This window comes from Brassica oleracea, unplaced genomic scaffold (assembly GCF_000695525.1).
Source record: "Brassica oleracea var. oleracea cultivar TO1000 unplaced genomic scaffold, BOL UnpScaffold00895, whole genome shotgun sequence".
In the NCBI taxonomy this organism is placed as follows: domain Eukaryota; kingdom Viridiplantae; phylum Streptophyta; class Magnoliopsida; order Brassicales; family Brassicaceae; genus Brassica; species Brassica oleracea.
In genome coordinates this window covers 11,580-31,964 of record NW_013617507.1, presented here as the reverse complement: position 1 = coordinate 31,964, position 20,385 = coordinate 11,580, and the positions used below count along the sequence as shown (strand labels likewise).

The 20,385-nt window shown below is 34.4% G+C and overlaps 2 protein-coding genes across 2 annotated transcripts; one reads left to right on the top strand and one right to left on the bottom strand.

The window, feature by feature from the left end:
• The first annotated feature begins 11,637 nt into the window (after nucleotides 1-11,637).
• On the top strand, nucleotides 11,638-14,595 carry LOC106320363 (E3 ubiquitin-protein ligase SINAT2-like). Its single transcript, XM_013758720.1, has 4 exons — nucleotides 11,638-11,803; nucleotides 12,466-12,762; nucleotides 13,158-13,544; nucleotides 13,940-14,595. The coding sequence occupies exons 2-4, from the start codon at nucleotides 12,535-12,537 to the stop codon at nucleotides 14,258-14,260; spliced, it is 936 nt and encodes a 311-aa protein (XP_013614174.1). The 5' UTR covers nucleotides 11,638-11,803; nucleotides 12,466-12,534; the 3' UTR covers nucleotides 14,261-14,595.
• Nucleotides 14,596-15,406: 811 nt separating this feature from the next.
• Nucleotides 15,407-18,330, bottom strand: LOC106320366 (putative metal tolerance protein C3). The gene is made up of 8 exons (XM_013758723.1): nucleotides 18,155-18,330; nucleotides 17,880-18,080; nucleotides 17,608-17,798; nucleotides 17,283-17,481; nucleotides 17,016-17,194; nucleotides 16,791-16,941; nucleotides 16,564-16,700; nucleotides 15,407-15,726 (listed from the first exon to the last, which is right to left on the bottom strand). The coding sequence occupies exons 2-8, from the start codon at nucleotides 18,061-18,063 to the stop codon at nucleotides 15,550-15,552; spliced, it is 1,218 nt and encodes a 405-aa protein (XP_013614177.1). The 5' UTR covers nucleotides 18,064-18,080; nucleotides 18,155-18,330; the 3' UTR covers nucleotides 15,407-15,549.
• Between the last annotated feature and the right edge of the window lie 2,055 nt (nucleotides 18,331-20,385).

Genomic DNA, 20,385 nt, shown 5'->3' with positions numbered 1-20,385 from the left:
TAAAATACTATTTTCTGGTTAGGTTAGCAAGTAGGTTTAAATTTTGAAAAAAAAACAGAATTGTATTGGTGGACGCGAATAAAAATTTGGGACGGTTAATAAATGGATTTGGGTCCCATAAAAAGGTGAAATTAATCTAATTAACCAATTCTCTCAACTAACCCTAATTTTCATTTACGGTAGAGAATACGGCGACGAAAGTTACTGACGAGGGGGTTTTGATGGTGGATTCAGGCGAAATTAAGAATGACCATGAGAAAGAAGCGAGCATGGAAAGAGAAGACGAAGGCGTTTCTGGTTTCAGACGAGTGAACCTTTGACCGGTGGAGATGACGACGAGACGAAAACGCCGGAGGAAGGAGATCGACGAAGGTGTGTTTTTTTTGCCTAGCCAATTTTTCGAGTTTTGTAAGAGCCTCGACGTGAGGTGTTAGTATTTCGATTTGGGGCGCGGTTCTAGATTTATGAAAAACTCCCATTACGGTTTTGATTTGTAGATTAGGGTTTCGATTTAGGGGTACGGTTCTAGATTTCTAAGTGCTCAAAGTTTTTTTCTGGTTTCTGTTTGTTTACAGAGATGGCGCAAACTGAAGAGGGAGCGGTGAATGGAGGAAAAGGTCGAAGCGTGTTGCTAGTTTTGTTGTTTTGACAAAACTGTGGTCGGATGTAGACCAACGGGTGTGTACATATGAACAACCAGGATTTTGTACATTGTACACGCGTGTATATGTACATAATAGGTAATGTAGATATGAGTATTCTTGTTGATAGGTTGACATATATATGTTGTGTTTGTTGGTGTAAGAACCGGTACATATGAACAATATCCATGTGTACACCAATGTAATGATATTCACATGTACACAAAAATGTAAACTTTCCAACAATATAGCAATACCAATCTACTCCATTGCAAATTTATTTTTTATTTTTTATTCGAATACTTTCTACATTGAGAACCATTTAAAACATTATTATAAACTGGATCACATATTTCATTGATAGGGTGGATGTATATTGTTTAAACAAACCATCTGTATAATGAGTGCAATAAGTGTACACAAGGGAATGTGTACATATGGACATTAGAAAGAGTGTGTACATATGGACAATAGAGAGAGTGTGTACATATGGACATTAGAGATCGAGAACTCGTAGATTGCAATATAGCCATAAATGTGTATTTTTATGACTTCAAAAATTTGATTGTATTATGTTAGATAGTTGTATATAGTATCACTAGATGTATTTTGTGGTGGATGAATAGACTAGATCTTTGTGAGAACAATACTCACGTGTACACATGAGAACAATATCCATGTATACAACACTGTAACGATATCCATGTGTACATTGATGTAATGCTCTTCACATATACACAAAATGTTAACCTTCCAACATATAGCAATACCAATCTTCCAACATATAGAAAGATGGTTGCGGAGTATGGAACAATGATATTTTTTTATTGTAAAATGGCCAACATGGTTCTTGTTTTGGTAAATTTTTCAATTTGCACATGAGAACGTGTGCGATGTCTAGAAAGCTAGTTTATGCATGAATATTATTTAAGAAGTCTATATGGACAACAAAACATATACACAATTAACGTAGACTGATAATTAATCATATACAGAAAATGTTAAGATACATGAAAATGATATTATGTATAAAAATAAATGGAATTGATGAGTAACAAATACATGAAATATTATAAGAAATCACCTTTTATAGTCATGGTAAAACAATACACATATTTGATGTCCATATGTACTTAGAAGTTATAGTGTACATGTGTACACATTTTAAAAACTCATAAAAATTATGTACACAAGACTCTAACATTACACAAGACTCTAACATGTTATAAACTTCTTCTAAACTTCAACATTATAATATTCACTAACAAAAGTGCAAATTCCATGTGTACAACAAAAAGGCAAGAAGACATGGGTTGTGGATACTCTTGTTCCTATGGTGACCAAGAACAGAAATCATTTTCTATTAACAAGAACAAATACATCCATCTCTTAATCTCCTCCATACAAAAATCGTCGCATACATAATCATGACCAAGAACAAAAATCATTTTCTATTAACAAGAACAAAAAGATTATTTCAGCTAATTTTTTTTTTGTCAGAATTTCTTATCCAATAAAAATAAACATAAAAAAAAAATTACTTTGATGGAAAGAGATCGTCTTCGTCCTTTGGAACAGATGCAACATAACAGATATTTGGATGATACATAATAAAAAAAGGTTCACCGGAGAGATCTTTTGCCACAGGCAGAATATGAAATCAAGAAAGGATCGCAGCAGAGCAAGAAGGAGGAGATGCCTTGGGGTTTGCTTGTCATCTATATTGATGTGGACTACGTTTCCATTTTCATCTACGTCGATGTTTCCGTCATCGATGTTGTCTGTGTTGTTGTCTACATTTTTGCCGTCGTCTATATCGATGTCTCCATCGTTGTCGACATTGCACACTCCAAACTCAAATCATTTTTTGTGAGAGAAATAATTTGTTGCATCTCTTTACTAAACAAAAAGAAAAACCTTTGCCAGAGAAGAAAAACTGAAAGCCACGAAGATGATGAAGATGATAGATTTGGTTTTGTTGATTTAATGGATTAGGTTTCAGATAGATATTTGTCTAATCCAGATCTATGAAAAAAGGATCTTAGCTGTCGAAATAGAAAACAGATCAATGGTTATGGTTAAATCCCGTCACTTCTATTAATTTTATTATAACTTGTCTTTATAATTGAACTAAAAGAGAATTAATTTAGTTAAGAATGTATGGAATGGTTGAAGAAAGTGTGTGTGTAGTAGAATGTGTCATAGAGTGTAATAAATAAGATGAAGAGTTATTAACACAAAAAGACACATTCTGTGTTTTTATTACACTGCAGAGCACAATAAACTACTGAGGTACTTTCCAATGGTTGAATACATGTTTGCCCTCTAAAAAGCTAAACTAAGTGTGGGTATCTAGGTAATTAGCCATTTTTTTCTGGTTGGGTTGGTTAGGAGATTTGAATTTTGAAAATTGTCTGGTTTGAAGTTGTGGACGCAAAAATAAAGCAAAATTTTGGATTTTTTATTTACCTGAGGCACGTTAAAAAAATATCGGGGTTGGTAATTCTTTTTTCCATCGGTTTCGGTAAAACACAGAGAGGTTCCGTTGAAGAGAGCGACGAACGAGATTTTCTGCGGAGGACGTTTAAACGGCGGAGGCTGACGTAGAAGAAGATGTTATCGCGAAAGAAGCGAGCTGCTAAGGAAAAAGATAAAGGTAAGTTATTTGGCTTGCTTCCATCTTGTACAGTTTCGATTTTGGGTTTCTTCTGCGAGAAGGCTGAAATTGCATACTTTTCGAAGTGCCTCTAGTTGTTAGGGTTTTGTTATTAGGGTTTCGATTTGGGGGCGTAGTTCTAGATTTCTGTTGAACTCCCCTTTAGGGTTTGTGGATTAGGGTTCAATTTGTGGGTTAGGGTTACGATTTGGGGTTGCGAGTTCCGATTTGGGAGTTCACTAAGCTTTATTTATTTTTGGTCTGTTTGTGTTACAGAGATGGCGCAAACACAGGAGGGAGCCATCAAATCGAGTTTAATCAAAAACTCTGTTTTTCAAAAGAAACAGAGCACCTTCACAATCAGTTGGTAACACAGCCAAAACGTAATCCACGTGTACACATTTTTTTAAAGTCTACATGTACAAGGATCGCAAAGCTTCAAAATAGTATCCACATGTACACTTTTTCTTAAGAGCTACATGTACACCAGATCGCAAGATCCATGTGTACACATCAATTATTTTTAGTTTTGGCCATGAAATATGAAATCCTTCAACTTGATGAAAACAACGCTTATTGGAAAAGCCTAATTGGACCCAACCTTGATGCGAAGATACCTAACCTTGTGTAGATGGTATTAGTTAGGTCTATGTATGATCATATTGTGGGGAATTTGATGTGCAGGGGCGAAGCCAGAATTTTTTTATGGTGGGTGCACTACTAATATTAAAATTAAAATATTAAATAATATGAAAATAAATGTAATAAAATATTGATATTAATACATTATAAATTAATCGTTGCTTGAAGTAAGGTATCACTTCTTAGTTTGTGATATTTTGAAGCAATTTTTTGGTAAATCAAAATGAGTTATTCACTTAAATGATCTCACATTCATGGTCCCTTGGGCAAAAAAAAAAAATTAATTTCCAAACTATTATTTTTTTTTAAAAAATCTGATAGATATATGTTTTTTTTTTCAAAATACGAGAAGTCTTTTTAAAAATAAATCTATGGAAATAAAAAAAATACTTTCATAATAAAAAAATTTTGGGCCTCTTTTCTTATTTTTAATATAAGAATACATGTATTTTTTTAAAAAAATTGGGCCCTTATCTATTAAGAAATAGGAGGACAACGGATTGGGTCCGGAACGGTCACACCGCTCACCCCCTATCTAAGCTGGCCCTGCAGGTAAATTCAAAACCAATTCCAAAAGTCTACAAATGAAAAGATATGTAATTAAATAACTAAATTACTTTTTCATCGTCAATAAAAAAACAAAATTTATCTAAAGTCAAATTTGTCATTGTTTAAAACTTTAGGACTTCTGTGTAAAATTCAAATACTATTCGAATAATTACATATCCTAGTGGAAACAAATCAAAATATTTTTTAAAAGAAATTTTGGAAATAAAAATATATTATTAAAGTTTTTTGCATGTCACGTTAATAGTTACTAGTCACTACTAGTTAGGGATTTATGATTTTAGAAAAAGAAATTGAAAACTATAATTGAGTTTTAAAAGTTTCTTTTATTTTTTGTGGGCTAAGCTATTTTTTTTTTGGAATTTAGTTTGTTTTGTTTTTCATTTGCCCTTAATCTAAATTCTAATGGGTGCACAATTATAAATTCTAAAGGGTGCACATATAAAATTACTTAGCATTTACACTATTTTTTAAGAAAATTATGGGTGCCTATGCACCCCTTCCCTATCATGTGGCTTCGCCCCTGTTGATGTGTGTAGTATGAAAATCATCTACTAAGAGTTACATAATGTAGTTGGTGGATAGTGTGTACACGATTTATAATCATATTTGTTTGTGTACATGTGTACACCAGATTTCAGATGTACACATGGATAGTTATGGTCAAATGTTTCATGTACATATGTACCATCAAAGTGGTCGTTTATACATGGATTGTATGTTTGAAAAAGTGTATACAAACAATAAATCCCAAATTATTTTCCAACCTTGTGAATTTTGGATGTCCAAATAAAGTGTAAGCTGACATAAATTTAGTTTACACAGTAATTTTATATAAATTTAGTATGCATGTAGACAACAAACATAGTTGTACATATGTACCTAATACGATATTTTCATGTGTACAACAAAATATAAGCACATGTATGTGTTTGAAATAATCCATTATATTTCATCAGTAGAAGGAGAAAAAAAAAATAGAATCATCTTTTTCGGTTCTTTGTTTCCATAAACATCCAAATCTAGGATTTTGCCGGCTTCATAGGTTCCTAGTGATCGAGGCATTATTGTACATGAACATTTGAAAAAATGATTACACTGATGAAGTTTAAATGGAGTTAATAGCATATTAGACACAAGTCACATAATCCTCTTGAGTAAAAAAGAACGTTTGATTATATTGTACAAGTGTACACTTGAGAACGATATCCACATGTACACATAACTAACATATTCACATGTACATGATATCGATGTGTATATTTTTGACCTTAATGCGTCATATCTGAACTTTCACAAAATGTCATCATCCATTTTCAAAATTAACGTCAAAAAAACATTACTTATTCATAAACAAAACTTACTGTGGAAAAACAAAAAGATATAATAATTTTTATGACAAATCACATTTTGCCCCTAATAAACACTCATCCACTTGTTAATATCCATTTTCAAGACTAAAATTATTGATTATTCAACAAGAGGAATGAGTCTTTTGATTCATTCTGATTTATTTTGGAGGCTAAACCAAATAAATCTTTGACGCTCACAAGCTTGTACCCAATGAGAGGAAAATGTTCTTTTCCTCGACAGTGATGTTTGTGACTCCTCAGCGACTTTAACGTGGCTTCATCTACCAACATCAACACCAATAGAGTAGGATGGCCGAGATAAATCCAATACGCCGGAGCGGTGATAAAGTCGCCGGAGCGGTGATAAATTCACTGGAGAACGGTGGGGTATACGATGAAAGACAGGCAAGAAGACACATGAGAAGAGAACACACTTGATTTCTCGTCTAATGATACAAGATCTGAAGCACATAGATAGCATATACGTCACTGTTTCTCTTGTCTACGTCGATGCCATCGTTTACATCACTCTTATACCATCATCGTTATAGCAGCTTGACATATCTCAAAAAATAGATAAAAAATAGAAACAAAGATTTAAATATAAGTTCTATAGGAAAAAATTGCTAAAGAAACAAATTTCATGTTTCCGAAAATAGAGATTTAGACGAAGGAAGACGAAGAAGAAAGAGAACAAGGGACCCACTGTATTTTTCCCAGCTGTAGATATGTGTTGTCATGTCCAACAAATCTTGACCGTTCAAATGTAAATAAATCAATGACTTAGATAAGTTCACGCCACTTTGCTAGTTAATCCAAGTCTAGTTAACTAAAAAACTATTTAGAAAGAAACTAGAATAGTCAGGATGAAATGTTTGGTTGTGAAAAAGTGTCTTAAGAGTCGAAAGTGACCTATGCTGTAAATAATAACTTGGAAAGTGACCCACGGTGTAAATAATGTGTCTTTGAGTGTAAATGTTTTCTGCTAGCACACTTTTTGATGGTGAAAGTGAGGTTTGTCCTCCAAAAAGCAAAACCAGCCAGGGACATGTGGGTAAAAGACCAAATTGTTCTGGTTACTCTGGTTTGAGATTTTAATTTTTTTAAAAAAAACAAGTATCTGATTGGTGGATTTTTTGGAGCAGTGTGGTTTGGTTAATTAAACGAGTTTGGGCCCGTGAAAATTTAAAACCATAATCTTTCACTTTCCCCAATTGCTAAACCTAATTTCTCAATCACCAACGGTATACCCGACGGCGAACTACGGAGGAGCGACGGCGGGATATTTGGCGGAGACGAAAGGCGATGACGGCGAAGTGGAAGCGAGCGGGAAAAGCTGTAGACAATGGTGAGTGAGGTTTTATGTTTTTACTGGTCGGTTTAATTCACTTCGAGAAGCGGGTGGTCGTGTTGCAGAGGCGGCGCCATGACCTTTACACGGTGGAGACTGACGAAAAACACCATGACATCGAGAAAAAAGCGAGCAGCAAAGGAGAAAGCAAAAGGTGATTTCTTTTTTTTTTTGTTTCTCGATCTGCACAGATTTAAGGCTTGGGTTTAGGGAACAATTTCAATTTATTTTCAATTTTTCTAAGTTTGTTGTTGTTTTCCAGAGGTCGCAAAACCGGAGGAGGAAGCAGCTAATGAGAGGAAGGGGGATTTTGTGTCATTGGCCGACGTGTTAGATGCTGAGCATGATCCTCAGGTTAGTAGGTGAACATGTGTACACACGTTGTAGGTTGTACACTTGAATATATTGGTGTACATGTGTACAATGGTTAATGTAGTTGTACTTGTGTACAAGTTCTGAAATGTGGGTATTTTTTAAATGAACACGAACGTAAATGATGTTTGTGTTGTACATGTGTACATAGAGCTGGAAATTTTAATCATTGCCCGCGGGCCCCGCCCCGTTTGACCCGCCGCGGGACGGATGCGGGTCGACCCATTTGAAAATTTTAAATCGCGGGTGCGGGTGCGGGTCGAGATTATTTTGAGCGGGGCGGGTGCGGGTCAGCCGAATTTGAATCGCGGGTACCCGCCAACCCGCAAATTAAAAAAAAAAAACATTTTTTCGTAAAATATATAAAAAACAATAAATATTTGTATAATTTTAATTATAAATATATTTTTTTAATAGTATTTTTTTAAAATAACTATTATATAAATAAAAAATAATTATTTTTAATTAAAATAATTATTATATAATTAGAAAATAATCATTTTTAATTAAAATAACTATTTTTAATATAATTAATATTACCCGCGGGTTTGGCGGGTTACCCGCGGGTTTTGGCGGGGCGAGTGCGGATATAAAAGTTTTTGTTTGCAGGTTATGCGGATCGAGTTTTTGAATCGAAAAAATGATTCGATCCGCGGCGGGGCGGGGCGGGTCGGGGCGGGTTGACCCGCGAACCCAGCACTATGTGTACACAATCTGAGATGTTAATTGATTTTGTTTTTTGGTTGTGTATTTTTGGTTGCAGCTGACTGTTCTACCGATGATGGAATGTGGGGAGGAGAAAGAAGAGGGTTGGGGAGTATGGGACACTGAGATTTTTTATTGTAAATGGCTAACATGGGTCTTGTTTTGGTAAATTGTTTACCCGTAAGAAGTTATAGTGTACATGTGTACACATTTTTAAAACTAAATAAAATTATATACACAAGACTATAACATGTTATAAGCTTCATCTAAACTTCAAAATTATAATAGTAACTTACAAAATTGCAAATTCAATGTGTACAACAAAAATGTAAGCATATATGTGTTGTGTACAATAATATATGGAGCAACTTGAAATCTATAAAGCGATGTCAAGTATACAAACAAACACACAAAAAAGTGAAAGATAATTCTTTGAAGGAGACCATGTGTTTGCTTAAATGCCCAAGACACGGGCTTTACGTCGCAGCTTTGTTCCAAGACACATGCTGACCCAAGACACATGATTATGAATTGTATCAATATATTATAAAGCCAAGTTGTATTTACATATCTCATGATAAAGCTGTAGCCACGTGTAAAATATCCTTATGTACATTGTAAATTTGTATAATTAAGTAGTGTACATACGTCTTGTTATCCCTGTGTACACTATCTTAATGTACATTGGTATAAATGATTAGTGTACATAGGTTTTGTTATCTATTTATCCATGTGTACACTATCCTAAGGTACATTGTAGAATATATGAAATGAAAAGCAGTTATACAAATCAAGTTTCATACTCAATTCAAATAAAAACCAAACATAATAGTACTTATGGTACAATAAATCTCAATATGCACAATTTAAATCTGCCACACAATAGCCACATGAAAATACGTTTATCACATATATGTTTGCATCTCCAAGAAAAATCACATAGAATGTAGTATTAATCATGTTTCATACTCAAGTTTCAAATAAAAACCAAACATAATAGTACTTATGGTACAATAAATCTCAATATGCACAATTTAAATCTGCCACACAATAGCCACATGAAAATACGTTTATCACATATATGTTTGCAACTCCAAGAAAAATCACATAGAATGTAGTATTAATCAAGTTTCATACTCAAGTTTCAAATAAAAATCAAACATAATAGTACTTATGGTACAATAAATCTCAATATGCACAATTTAAATCTGCCGCACAATAGCCACATGAAAATACATTTATCACATATATGTTTGCATCTCCAAGAAAAATCACATAGAATGTAGTATTAATGGAGTTTTATGAAATCTGGAAGTTGAAAGACATTGTCCAACACACAAAAATGGACTATCTTGCAACACAAATCATATATACCAACTCAAATGCGAAACAAAGCCCACAATTGTAGACATAAAATCATTAAGCAAATGATACATCATTCGCTGAGTCCAACTTCAACTGCAATAAAATCAAACACACCAAAAACCGCTAACAATTATTAAACGAGATCGATGACGGCTGACATTCACAAAGGAGCTCATCATCTCTTTTCTTCAAGCTTGAGCAATCTCATCATCTTTCTTCTTCAACTTCTCAGTGAATCCACTTTCGATGTATTTGAACTGACTCCAAATAAACATGTTCTCTTGTAAGAGATCGAATACCTCACACATTTCTTTTCAGAAGCAAACTTCTCATACTCAAGCTTCTTCTAATGATTTATCACCCCAATGTACATATGGATGGAGAAGCTTGTCCGCATAGTGAGTGTACACGTGGATACTCTTGTTTATGGACACGGGTGAATTTGGTCGGATGAATTATTCATGCTTCCAATGAGCGGTGAGTTCACTAGACGTGAAAACTACACGATCCAACAACTTGGAATCAAATGGCCACACACCTAAGGAATACTATTATATCATGACAAACAAAAGAGAACAACTTGAAATCTAAGTAGTAAATTAAGAACCTTTACGATTCTCAAGCTTTGTACCTGTGCAATCCTCGATTCTTGAGCTTCGTCAAAGTCGGGAGACGGTTGCTCCTTTACCATTCTCAAGACTCGTACTTGTCGCAACTTGCTTTGTTTCTGTCTTGAAAGTTTTGGTCGACAATGGTTGTTGGTCCATGACCTGTAAGCGAAGCTTGAGCTCTCTGTTCTTAGATGATAAACCAATTCGACGACGACCAGACTATGAGCCACCTCGAAGAGTTTCACATAATTTCTGATTTTTAATTTTTTCTGTAGATATGACGTAGATAAATGATAAAAGATGTCAAAGAAATGAGAGTAGTTTAAAAATTGACAACAAATATGGTCCATAGATGTTAAATAGTCAACAATTGATCTAATGGCTGTAAATTGAGACATATATCTGTTTTGTCGAGATCTGTTCCAACAAATTTTGACCATCGAGATGAAAGTAGAATCAAGAGCTATTAATAAAACCCGTCAATTATCTCATTTAGTTAAGAAGTCCTTTTTGGGATGCAACTATATTAGTTAGGAATCGGTTTCAGTTTAAGAAAAAGTATCCTTGTAGTAATAAGTGTCTTAACATATACTAAATAAGATGAAACGTGACCTTGGATGTAAATCTTTCGTAATATAAAACAAAAAAAAAATAAATTGAAAGAAAATGAGAATCTTAATGTGCGGGAAACGAGCGTCTCTGTCTCGGACTTTCGCTACGCGGTGCACGAACTCAGAGCCAATAAGATTATTATTATTATTTTCAAAAATGGTTATTAGATCTTTTCGTAATTGGTCACTACTTTAGTAATTTCCTCGTTTCAAAGCCATTTACCTACTAACTAACTACTGCTTATTTAGTCTTTATACTAATGTCACAAACGTAATGCAATTTAAAAAAAAAATTAAAATGATAAAATGTTGTTTCTTCTTTTTGTTCTGTTAGAATTTTTTTAGATGAAAGACAAGATAAAATTACGAATAATGTAATTTGTACAGAAAAAAAAAAACTCAAATAGAAATACTCTTTTCCGTTTCCGAAAGTAAGATTTTCTAGAGTTTATACTTTTGAAAAACATTAATTGTGAATATTTGAATTGATTAAATTTTATTGGTGGATATTTATTGGCAAGTGTATTAAAAAATAAATTGGAAATTAAATTGAAAATATTTATTATATTTTTAATAAACATAAAAATTCTAGAAAAATTTATTTTCGGGAACAGAGTGACTAGTAATTAGGAAGATAGTACAAATGTAATAAATACTATAAATAATTGTAATTTAGAAAGATTAATCTTAAAAAAAGGAACCAGACCACCTTCGTGAATTGTGATTCGGTGTTTTTTGAAAAAGTGGAATAAAGACAAAAACAGAGACACACCATATTAATGCCTTTCACCGAATATTAAACAACTCAGGACACAACCATCGTCGTCCTCCTCCTCCTCCTCCGTCTCTTTTTCGTTTTCTGAGTAATCCGTCGACTTCTCGTCTTTGATTGGAATCTGAATCAAACAAAACACGCGATCTCCAAGTCTGGTAATAAAAAACTTTCTCTCCTTTTGAATTTGGGGTTTTGAAATTGGGAATAAAGATCGAGAATCACCAAATTCCGGAATTGGGTTTTCGGGTCGGATTCTTTGGGTCAATGATTTATGTTAATTATCATTATGCATCGTGTGAAGAAGAATCTAGCTGGGCTCGAAATGTGAAGAAAATCTTGTTTTTTAGGAAACCATTTCTTTATTTTGTTGTCTTTGAATCGTTTTGGTTTTACGGATTGATTAAGGAAAAGATAATGTTGTTTAAATTAATTCTTTTTTTTTTGTTAATTACAAAATTTGAAACCACGATCTTTGTTCATAGGTTAGATTGTTCTAGTTAAGATCCATTGTTATGTTTCTCTGTCTAGTTAGATTGAGAAAAGAGAATGTTCTTTAAAAAGAATATGTTTTTGTTTTTTGTTTTTTGATCTTGAAATTTTCTCTATTGATGTTTGATGGTTACTGTTAACTGTTGGAATCTGCAAAGGTCTAAGCTTTACTAGCATTGTTCATAGCTTGAGGCCTATTGCTTTGGTACCTATCTAAAAGTGCCTTTCATGTTTTTGCTCTAATTGTCTATTTACTTTTGAATTGTTACTTACAAATAAAGTAAAAAGACTTTGCATCAAGGTGAACTTAGTATCTATCCTCCTGCAGTATAACAAATAGATCGAAAAGGCGTAAATCATCTAGCTACAACTGAGGAAGAAGGGCATAGGACTCACCATGGCTCCTGGAGGCAGTGCTTTGAAAGAAGTCCTTGAATCTAACTCAACGGGAATGGATTACGAGGTTAAAACGACCAAAGTGGAAGTTAATAATAGTAACAACAGCAAATCTACAAAGTCAGGTGGTGCAGGAACTGGAAAATATGGGATGCATTCCAACAATGGTGTCTACGAGCTTCTTGAATGTCCAGTGTGTACAAACCTAATGTACCCTCCAATTCATCAGGTTTGTCACTCTCTTTCTCTCCCTGTTGTGAACTAACTTCGAAGAAAACAAAGAACTTAAGAAAGCAAAACACAATTGAGGCAAATACCTTGTATATTGATTATATGAATAAATAAATTTACAATTCCTTAGACCCGTATTTATAATAGCTTCAAAACCCGAATATCAAAACATCATTATCTCAATAAAAGTACTTTTCCTAATCATAGAAGGCATACCGCACCCCCGCATCCTCTAGATGTCGATCTTGATCACGAGTCTATCTTCCTAGCGTCTACGAATGTTAGTCTTTTACTGGTGCACAAAGATTCAAAACACTTCGAGAATTAAACCCTCCCTTTAAAGATTTTGTAGTTTGCAAATTTCATATCGCTTAACGTTGTTTAACTCTGCAGTGTCCAAATGGTCACACGTTATGCTCCAACTGCAAAGCGAGAGTGCAGAACACTTGTCCTACATGTCGCTACGAGCTTGGTAACATAAGATGCTTAGCTCTCGAGAAAGTGGCAGAGTCCTTGGAAGTTCCATGCCGGTACCAGAGTTTGGGCTGTCATGACATTTTCCCTTACTACAGCAAGCTTAAGCACGAGCAGCATTGCAGGTTCAGGCCTTACGCTTGCCCTTATGCTGGCTCTGAGTGTTCGGTTACAGGTGACATCACCACACTAGTTGTCCATCTTAAAGATGATCATAAAGTAGATATGCATGACGGATGCACTTTCAACCACCGTTATGTGAAATCAAATCCACATGAAGTCGAAAATGCTACATGGATGCTTACGGTAATGACTTCTTGTTACATTGTGTTTTCTTCTTCTTGCTACATGGATGCTTACCGTAATAAGTAGAGAGCCTAGGTTCACTTTGCTTTACACCATAACTTTTACTCCAGTGCCGTTTCAAATTATTTTTAAGGCCCTATCAAAAAAAAAAAAAAAGATTAGCTATATATAAATTGCTATAATTTTACTTTTCTTTTGAAATTATAGGCTACAAATTTAGAATCATAATTAAAAAATTAAAGTTCTAAATCGTAATTTGTATGTTTATTTATAAATAATAAAAATAAATTTTTAAAATGAAACCTGTTCGACCGTTCCACTTGTACATGCTATTATTATACGGTCCTGCTTTACACTTATAACACGTGTTTCGGTTTCTGAAATTTTGTTTCCAGGTGTTCAACTGTTTTGGGAGACAGTTCTGTTTACACTTTGAGGCTTTCCAGCTAGGGATGGCTCCAGTTTACATGGCGTTCCTTCGTTTTATGGGAGATGAAAACGAGGCAAAGAAGTTCAGTTACAGTCTTGAAGTAGGAGCTCATGGACGTAAACTAACATGGCAAGGGATCCCTAGAAGCATCCGTGACAGTCACAGGAAAGTCCGGGACAGTCAAGACGGTCTCATCATCCCAAGAAACCTCGCACTCTATTTCTCTGGAGGTGATAGGCAAGAACTCAAGTTGAGGGTAACGGGTCGAATCTGGAAAGAAGAGTAAACCGGAATAAACCAACAAAGGATTGATGTACATAAGAAGAAGAAGCTTCTCATGGAGAGCTATGATCATAAGGAAGATTTGAAATTGTGTCTGGTTTTAGTATGTTATAATGGATTCTTCTCCAATGAGGATGAAGTTGAGATGATGATGATGATAATCTTCTATAATGAATCAGTTTGGAAGTGGCTGCAAGAATAATATTATCTCTTCTCTGTACTTTTGTTTTTTGTCTTGGTTTCAGACAGGGAATGTAGAACATACATGATTTTGACTGTGTTCTTGTTGTAAAACCATGTCGAAACAGTTTGGTGCAATTTTTGTTTTGTTTACAATGATTATTTCAATGCAAGAGCATCATTGGAACTCTACAAGGTATTACTGTTCACAGGAAGCAGACAAGAACTCATTAGTGCTGAGATTTATCAGAATTAAAAAAAGAAGAGTCCAAAATTATCATTATAATCCCCACAAATAATACTACTCAACTGTTAGCTTTGTGTGTGTGTGCGTCGGTGCCACTTCTCGGACAGTGAAGGTGCTTGAAGGTTTCCTCGAAGAGATGAGAAATGTTAGGCAGGAGGACTACAAATACAAAAACATGAAAAACAAAGACTTGTAAGTTGTAACAGTCACATGTTAGTACATGATAATATATTTTTTTTTATCATTTTCATGTATTGATCAAAGTAATTTTCAAAATGACAAGAAAGTGAGGAAATTTCAATTTTACAGAATCTTTTCTTTCACATAGATCAGTATGCTGCGTGTTTTTAACCAGGCTCATATTTCTAACAGAAGCTAACCAACTTCAGAGAAAATTTACCGTCAGATTTCAAAAAAGTGGATTTTTTTTTTAAATGGTGAAATGATTTCATGCTATAAACATTTTTAATATTTTTCAAAATTACTTTATTAATTGAAAATGCAATCCGTAGTAAACTGAAGAAAGTTAAAAAAAATATTTCACAGAAAAATAAAAATGGTCTATGTTTAAGTTTGAAACAGTCTGACATTAGAAGATATGTTTCAAATATAATGGATATGTGGGGAAAATAAAACAGAAAAACTTATGTTAGCATGTGTCCCAACTAAATAAAATGTCGCTTTAGATACGTAAAATGTTTGATGAATACAAAACCTTAAAATGTCCAGTATCCAACGAAACACTAATTTATTAAAACAAAAATTCAATACCAATGAACACAACAGATGTCAGAAAGTACAAAACATTAAAAACAAAAGCAGACAACAAGCAATAAAACACATATATAAATTTATACACATAATTCTCATAAATCGTTTGGAATTGTAGAAAGAACAGAGTGTTCAGGCTTGTGACTACACTCGAAATCAAGATGAACAAAAGCTCTTTCAACTTCTGGTAGTTCTTCTAGCTTTATTTGCAATGATTCACCAATTGCATGAGCTTCTTTCAATGGCAAATCTTCTGGAAGCTCTATATCCACCTGCCACCACATACACATATATAACAATATATAAACTTTATGAATTAACCAAATCATATAAAATTATGATGCAATGAGGAACTTTTAACTATATGGTTGCAACCAATATTCTAAAATACGCTATACGCTCTCTGTGCGGTTACATAGCGCCTAGCGCCTAACTGTATACGCGGACGCCTAAACGGATCTACGCGGATATATATATTTAACTAAGTTATATAAAATATACTTATAATTATTTTAATGCAGCCATACCAAACTCCAGTGAAATATTTCTGCATTTATATATAACTAAGTTATATAAAACATATACTTATAATTATTTTAATGCATACCAAACTCCAGTGAAATATTTCTGCATTTTTTAGAACATCAACATGGACATAGAAACAAAAGTAAACATAAATTGAAGAGAACACAAATTAACAACAATAAATTTTTATATTTGCTGAAAATAGAAAGAGATAGTGGTAAAGGGGGACAACATACTTTAGCTTTTTTTTTTTTGCAGCTAGAAAACTAAAAACGACAATGAATTACGTGAATTGTGAGTTAGGATTAAATGTTTCTTATTTTATATTAAAAATGTTAGTTAACTAAGGTTGATTGAACTTCCTTCAACTTTTATTTTTAAGAAAAAGTCAAAACAAACGCATATACAGTATGATTATGCGGACTATATGCGGCCGTATATACACCGCTTTAGATCAAACTGAATATAATGGCGCCTATGATGATTATGGTACGTTGGCTAACCGCATAGTGTATATTAAACGTACAGGCGCCCGCACATGCAGTATTTTAGAACAATGGTTGCAACGTTAAGATATATCTTACCTCAACAAAGTAAAGAACACCAAATGTATAGGCACGAACAGTATCGACACGTTTGATGTTATCTGCACCTTGTCGCAATACTAAGTATGTTAACTTCTGCAATACTTCTGGAGGAGCTGCTTGTCCAATCAATGAGACTAAATATATACAAACAAATGATAGTAAAACTCAACTGATGTAATTCGATTGAAGAATATGAACAACACTAAATTACAAATATATATTACCAGCATTTTCCATAACGGTCCCAGACCAATTGACAATAGTGTATATGGCTAACACAATTGCACCAGACGGATCAATCCACCAATAGTAAGCATTCCCAAGAACAGCCGCAACCAGTCCAAGTACGTTTGTCACCACATCAAAGTAATGATCCTATATAAAAACTCATCAATTAATGTCCATTTTTACATGAAATTATAAAAATGTATGCACATACATGTATGTACCTTTGCATATGCACGGACGATATTATTTCTTGAACTTCTGCAGTAAATCCACAAAACGAGTTTAATAGCGGTTGCGGTTAGCATGATTGAATATAACCATATCAATTGGTCATGACTCATTGTTTCTGAAGGTTCATTTGTAATCAATTTCTCAGCTGCCACAAGCAGCACTTGAAACCCTACACAAATGCATATGGTTCATTTAGAATTACATTAACATCAAGAAACTTATAATATATAGTTTTGAGATGTATAAAATTTATATACCAAGAGTGGCCATAACCGCTGCGAAAATGATGATTCCAACTGGTTGCACCCTAAGCTTTCCAATGGGATATTTGTAAATATTGATGTTCTTCATTGATATATGTGTGAACCAAAGTATTCCTCCCGCCATTAGATCAAGCAAAGAGTCAAGTGTCGATGCTGCAATTGCTATTGATCCACTCTTTATAGTGGCATATGTCTACACATTATAAAACATTAGACGAACATATTAGACATCAAAGATATATCAAATCAAATATATAAATAACTCAACAGAAAGTCTTTGTTAAAATAAAAATAATAACAACTCAACAGAAAGTCACACCTTGAGAGAAAGTAAAAAAACGTTAGCCCAGTTGGAGATTTGCATGGCTATCTCCTGTGCAGCTCTCTCAGCTCGATCTTCTTCTTGGATTTTTTCATCTATGACATAATCTTGTGATCGAGCTACAAAACTTTCTACTTCCTCAAAAGATTTTAGTGTTGCTATTTGTCGTTCGTAGTAGTCCTTCTCATCTTTAAAGATCAAAATAGTTTTAAAAGCGTTATTCGTGAGATCTCATCAAACTTATATTGAAAACACTTTGATATACTTACCTCTTTTGAGACCTACAGCTTTGGAGACATCAATGTCAAAAGGGTCTTCCGGATCGATGTGAGATCGAAGCTTTTGAGGCAAATCCGTGAAAAAGTTTGATTTCATTGTAGAAACCAAACCCGTAAACTTCGGTTTGTGAACTTCAGCCTCAACATCGTTTGACGAAAGCAACGGTGTTTCCATAGAATCGACCTCAATTTCTGGAATTTTTAATAAAATCATCTTCAAATAAGCATAGCATAAAAGAAATAAACAAAAAGAGAGAAATCTATACCAATGATTTCTAGAGGAATTTTTATGATTGCAGATGATGAACAAAGAAGAGGCTAAAACGACTGTAAACAAAGATGGGTTTTTTTATAGCAAAATATAAAATTTCATTGTATTTTTGGGATTAATTAATAAGTTATTCTAAGAAAGTAGTGTTAAAAAAAAAGTTATTGTAAGAAAGAACATGGTGGTGATCATAGAGACAAGCGCTGGTACTTGCCCACATGCCTAAGCATCAACAACGCTTGTCTGGTCCACGCTTCTATCAGGAGCTTCCTGTTCCGTGACGATTTTGTCTACCGGGTAAACAACAAATGTCAATTTATTTGCTAGACGACATGTGTTTTTGCTAGGATGTGATTGCGAAGTACAAAATGAATCAACTTTCCGAACCCTAGACTTGGATTTTGCTCACATGAGTGTCTCAACAAAGATAAAAAAAAAAAGAAAAGTAGAAGTTAGATACAAGAAAGTGAAACCTTTAAATTAAAAAGAAAATCAATTATGAACGGTCTGAAATAATTTCCGCCTGTGAAAGGGGGAACTATTATTAGTTAAGAATCACCCAAATAAAATACAAAGTGGAATTTGACAGATGGATCGTTGAAGGTAGAAGAGGCCAAAGAAAATTATGGAAAAGTTGAAAGTCAACAACCATTAAAATATTTTTCAATGTAATTTCCTATCTTCGACCTATATATATATATATATATGTATATATGAAAATTTGTATGAATCATCAAATATTTAAAATGGATACAAACATCACATATAAACAAATACCCGCACATATATGCAATGTCAGCTACAAAATAATATCTAAGGTCTTACGCCAAAGATTGAAAAAGGTTCTTCCACAACGGATATCAGAGACTCAGCCAGCCTTCGTTGCTGGTAGACAAATTACAGATAATATCATGATAGCTCAGGAGATGTTCCACGCCCTGAGAACTAAACTGGGAGGACGGGTTAAACGAATGGCTATAAAGAATGATATGAGTAAAGCATATGATAGAGTGGAATAGTCATTCATTGAGGCAGTCATGAGAAAGATGAGTTTTTCAGAAATATGGATTGACTGGATTATGCGTTGTATCACCTCGGTTAAGTATAGAGTTCTCATGAATGGGGAACCAAGGGAAAACATTGTCCCTGGAAGAGGACTACGAGAAGGAGATCCTTTTTCTCCTTTCATATTTATTCTATGCACGGAAGCGCTCGTTAGCCTTTTTAATCAAGCAGAGAATCAAGAGAAGATAACGGGGATGCGAGTCGCTCGCGCTAGCCCCTCGGTATCTCACCTTCTCTTTGCTGATGATAGCCTTTTCTTCTGTAAGGCGGAGCCCCGTGAATGTGAAGAAGTTATGAAAGTAGTCAGGAAATATGAGAAAGCATCAGGTCAACGTATTAATTTTGACAAATCCTCATTACTCTTTGGTAAAAGGATTCCAGCGAATGATAGACAGCAGATCAAGGATACTCTTGGTATACAAAATGAAGGCGGGATGGGATCCTACTTAGGAATCCCAGAGGATATCAGTGGATCAAAGTGTAAATTATTTGCTTTCTTAAAGGAGAAGCTCCTACACAGAGTGAATGGCTGGATTGGTAGATGGTTATCTAAGGGAGGAAAAGAGGTTTTGATTAAATCAACTGCTAGCTCTGCCGACTTATGTCATGTACACCTTTCTGCTTCCTTTAGAGATATGTGAGAATTTAGCAAGTGCCATTGCACAATTCTGGTGGAGCTCGAATCCTCCGAAAAGAGGAATCCATTGGGCAAAATGGGAAAAAAAATGTGTGCACCTCGGGAGGAGGGAGGAATTGGTTTCCGTATGATCCATGAATTTAATCTAGCGCTTCTAGCTAAACAGCTTTGGCGTCTCGTTCAATTTCTGGATTCACTAGTAGCGAGAGTTCTTCGGGGAAGATATTACCATCTGAGTTCGCCGCTGCGAGTTGGTACAGCAGATACCCCATCGTATGTATGGACGAGTATTATTGCCGCGAGGAAGCTTTTACTTCTGGGCATCAGAAGCAAAGTGCATTCAGGGTATGAAATTAATGTGTGGGGGGGATCCTTGGATCCCTTTGACCCCAGCTAGACCGGCTCATGCCAGGGCCTCAGTAGTAAACCCAAATATGACCGTAAGCAGTCTTATCAATCCTGTTTCAAAGGAGTGGGATGTTAGTTTGCTGGAACAATATGTAGCTCAAGAGGATATTCCGATGATT

What these genes read in the sequence shown, in the direction of transcription:
- LOC106320363 (XM_013758720.1), top strand. Translation starts at nt 12,535, where the DNA reads ATGGCTCCTGGAGGCAGTGCTTTGAAAGAAGTCCTTGAATCTAACTCA. An exon ending in TGTACCCTCCAATTCATCAG is followed by an intron (nt 12,763 to 13,157) that starts GTTTGTCACTCT and finishes TTAACTCTGCAG; the next exon opens with TGTCCAAATGGTCACACGTT. An exon ending in ATGCTACATGGATGCTTACG is followed by an intron (nt 13,545 to 13,939) that starts GTAATGACTTCT and finishes TTTTGTTTCCAG; the next exon opens with GTGTTCAACTGTTTTGGGAG.
- LOC106320366 (XM_013758723.1), bottom strand. Translation starts at nt 18,063, where the DNA reads ATGGAAACACCGTTGCTTTCGTCAAACGATGTTGAGGCTGAAGTTCAC. An exon ending in TTTTTTTACTTTCTCTCAAG is followed by an intron (nt 17,482 to 17,607) that starts GTGTGACTTTCT and finishes TATAATGTGTAG; the next exon opens with ACATATGCCACTATAAAGAG. An exon ending in GACCGTTATGGAAAATGCTG is followed by an intron (nt 16,701 to 16,790) that starts GTAATATATATT and finishes GTATATATTTAG; the next exon opens with TCTCATTGATTGGACAAGCA.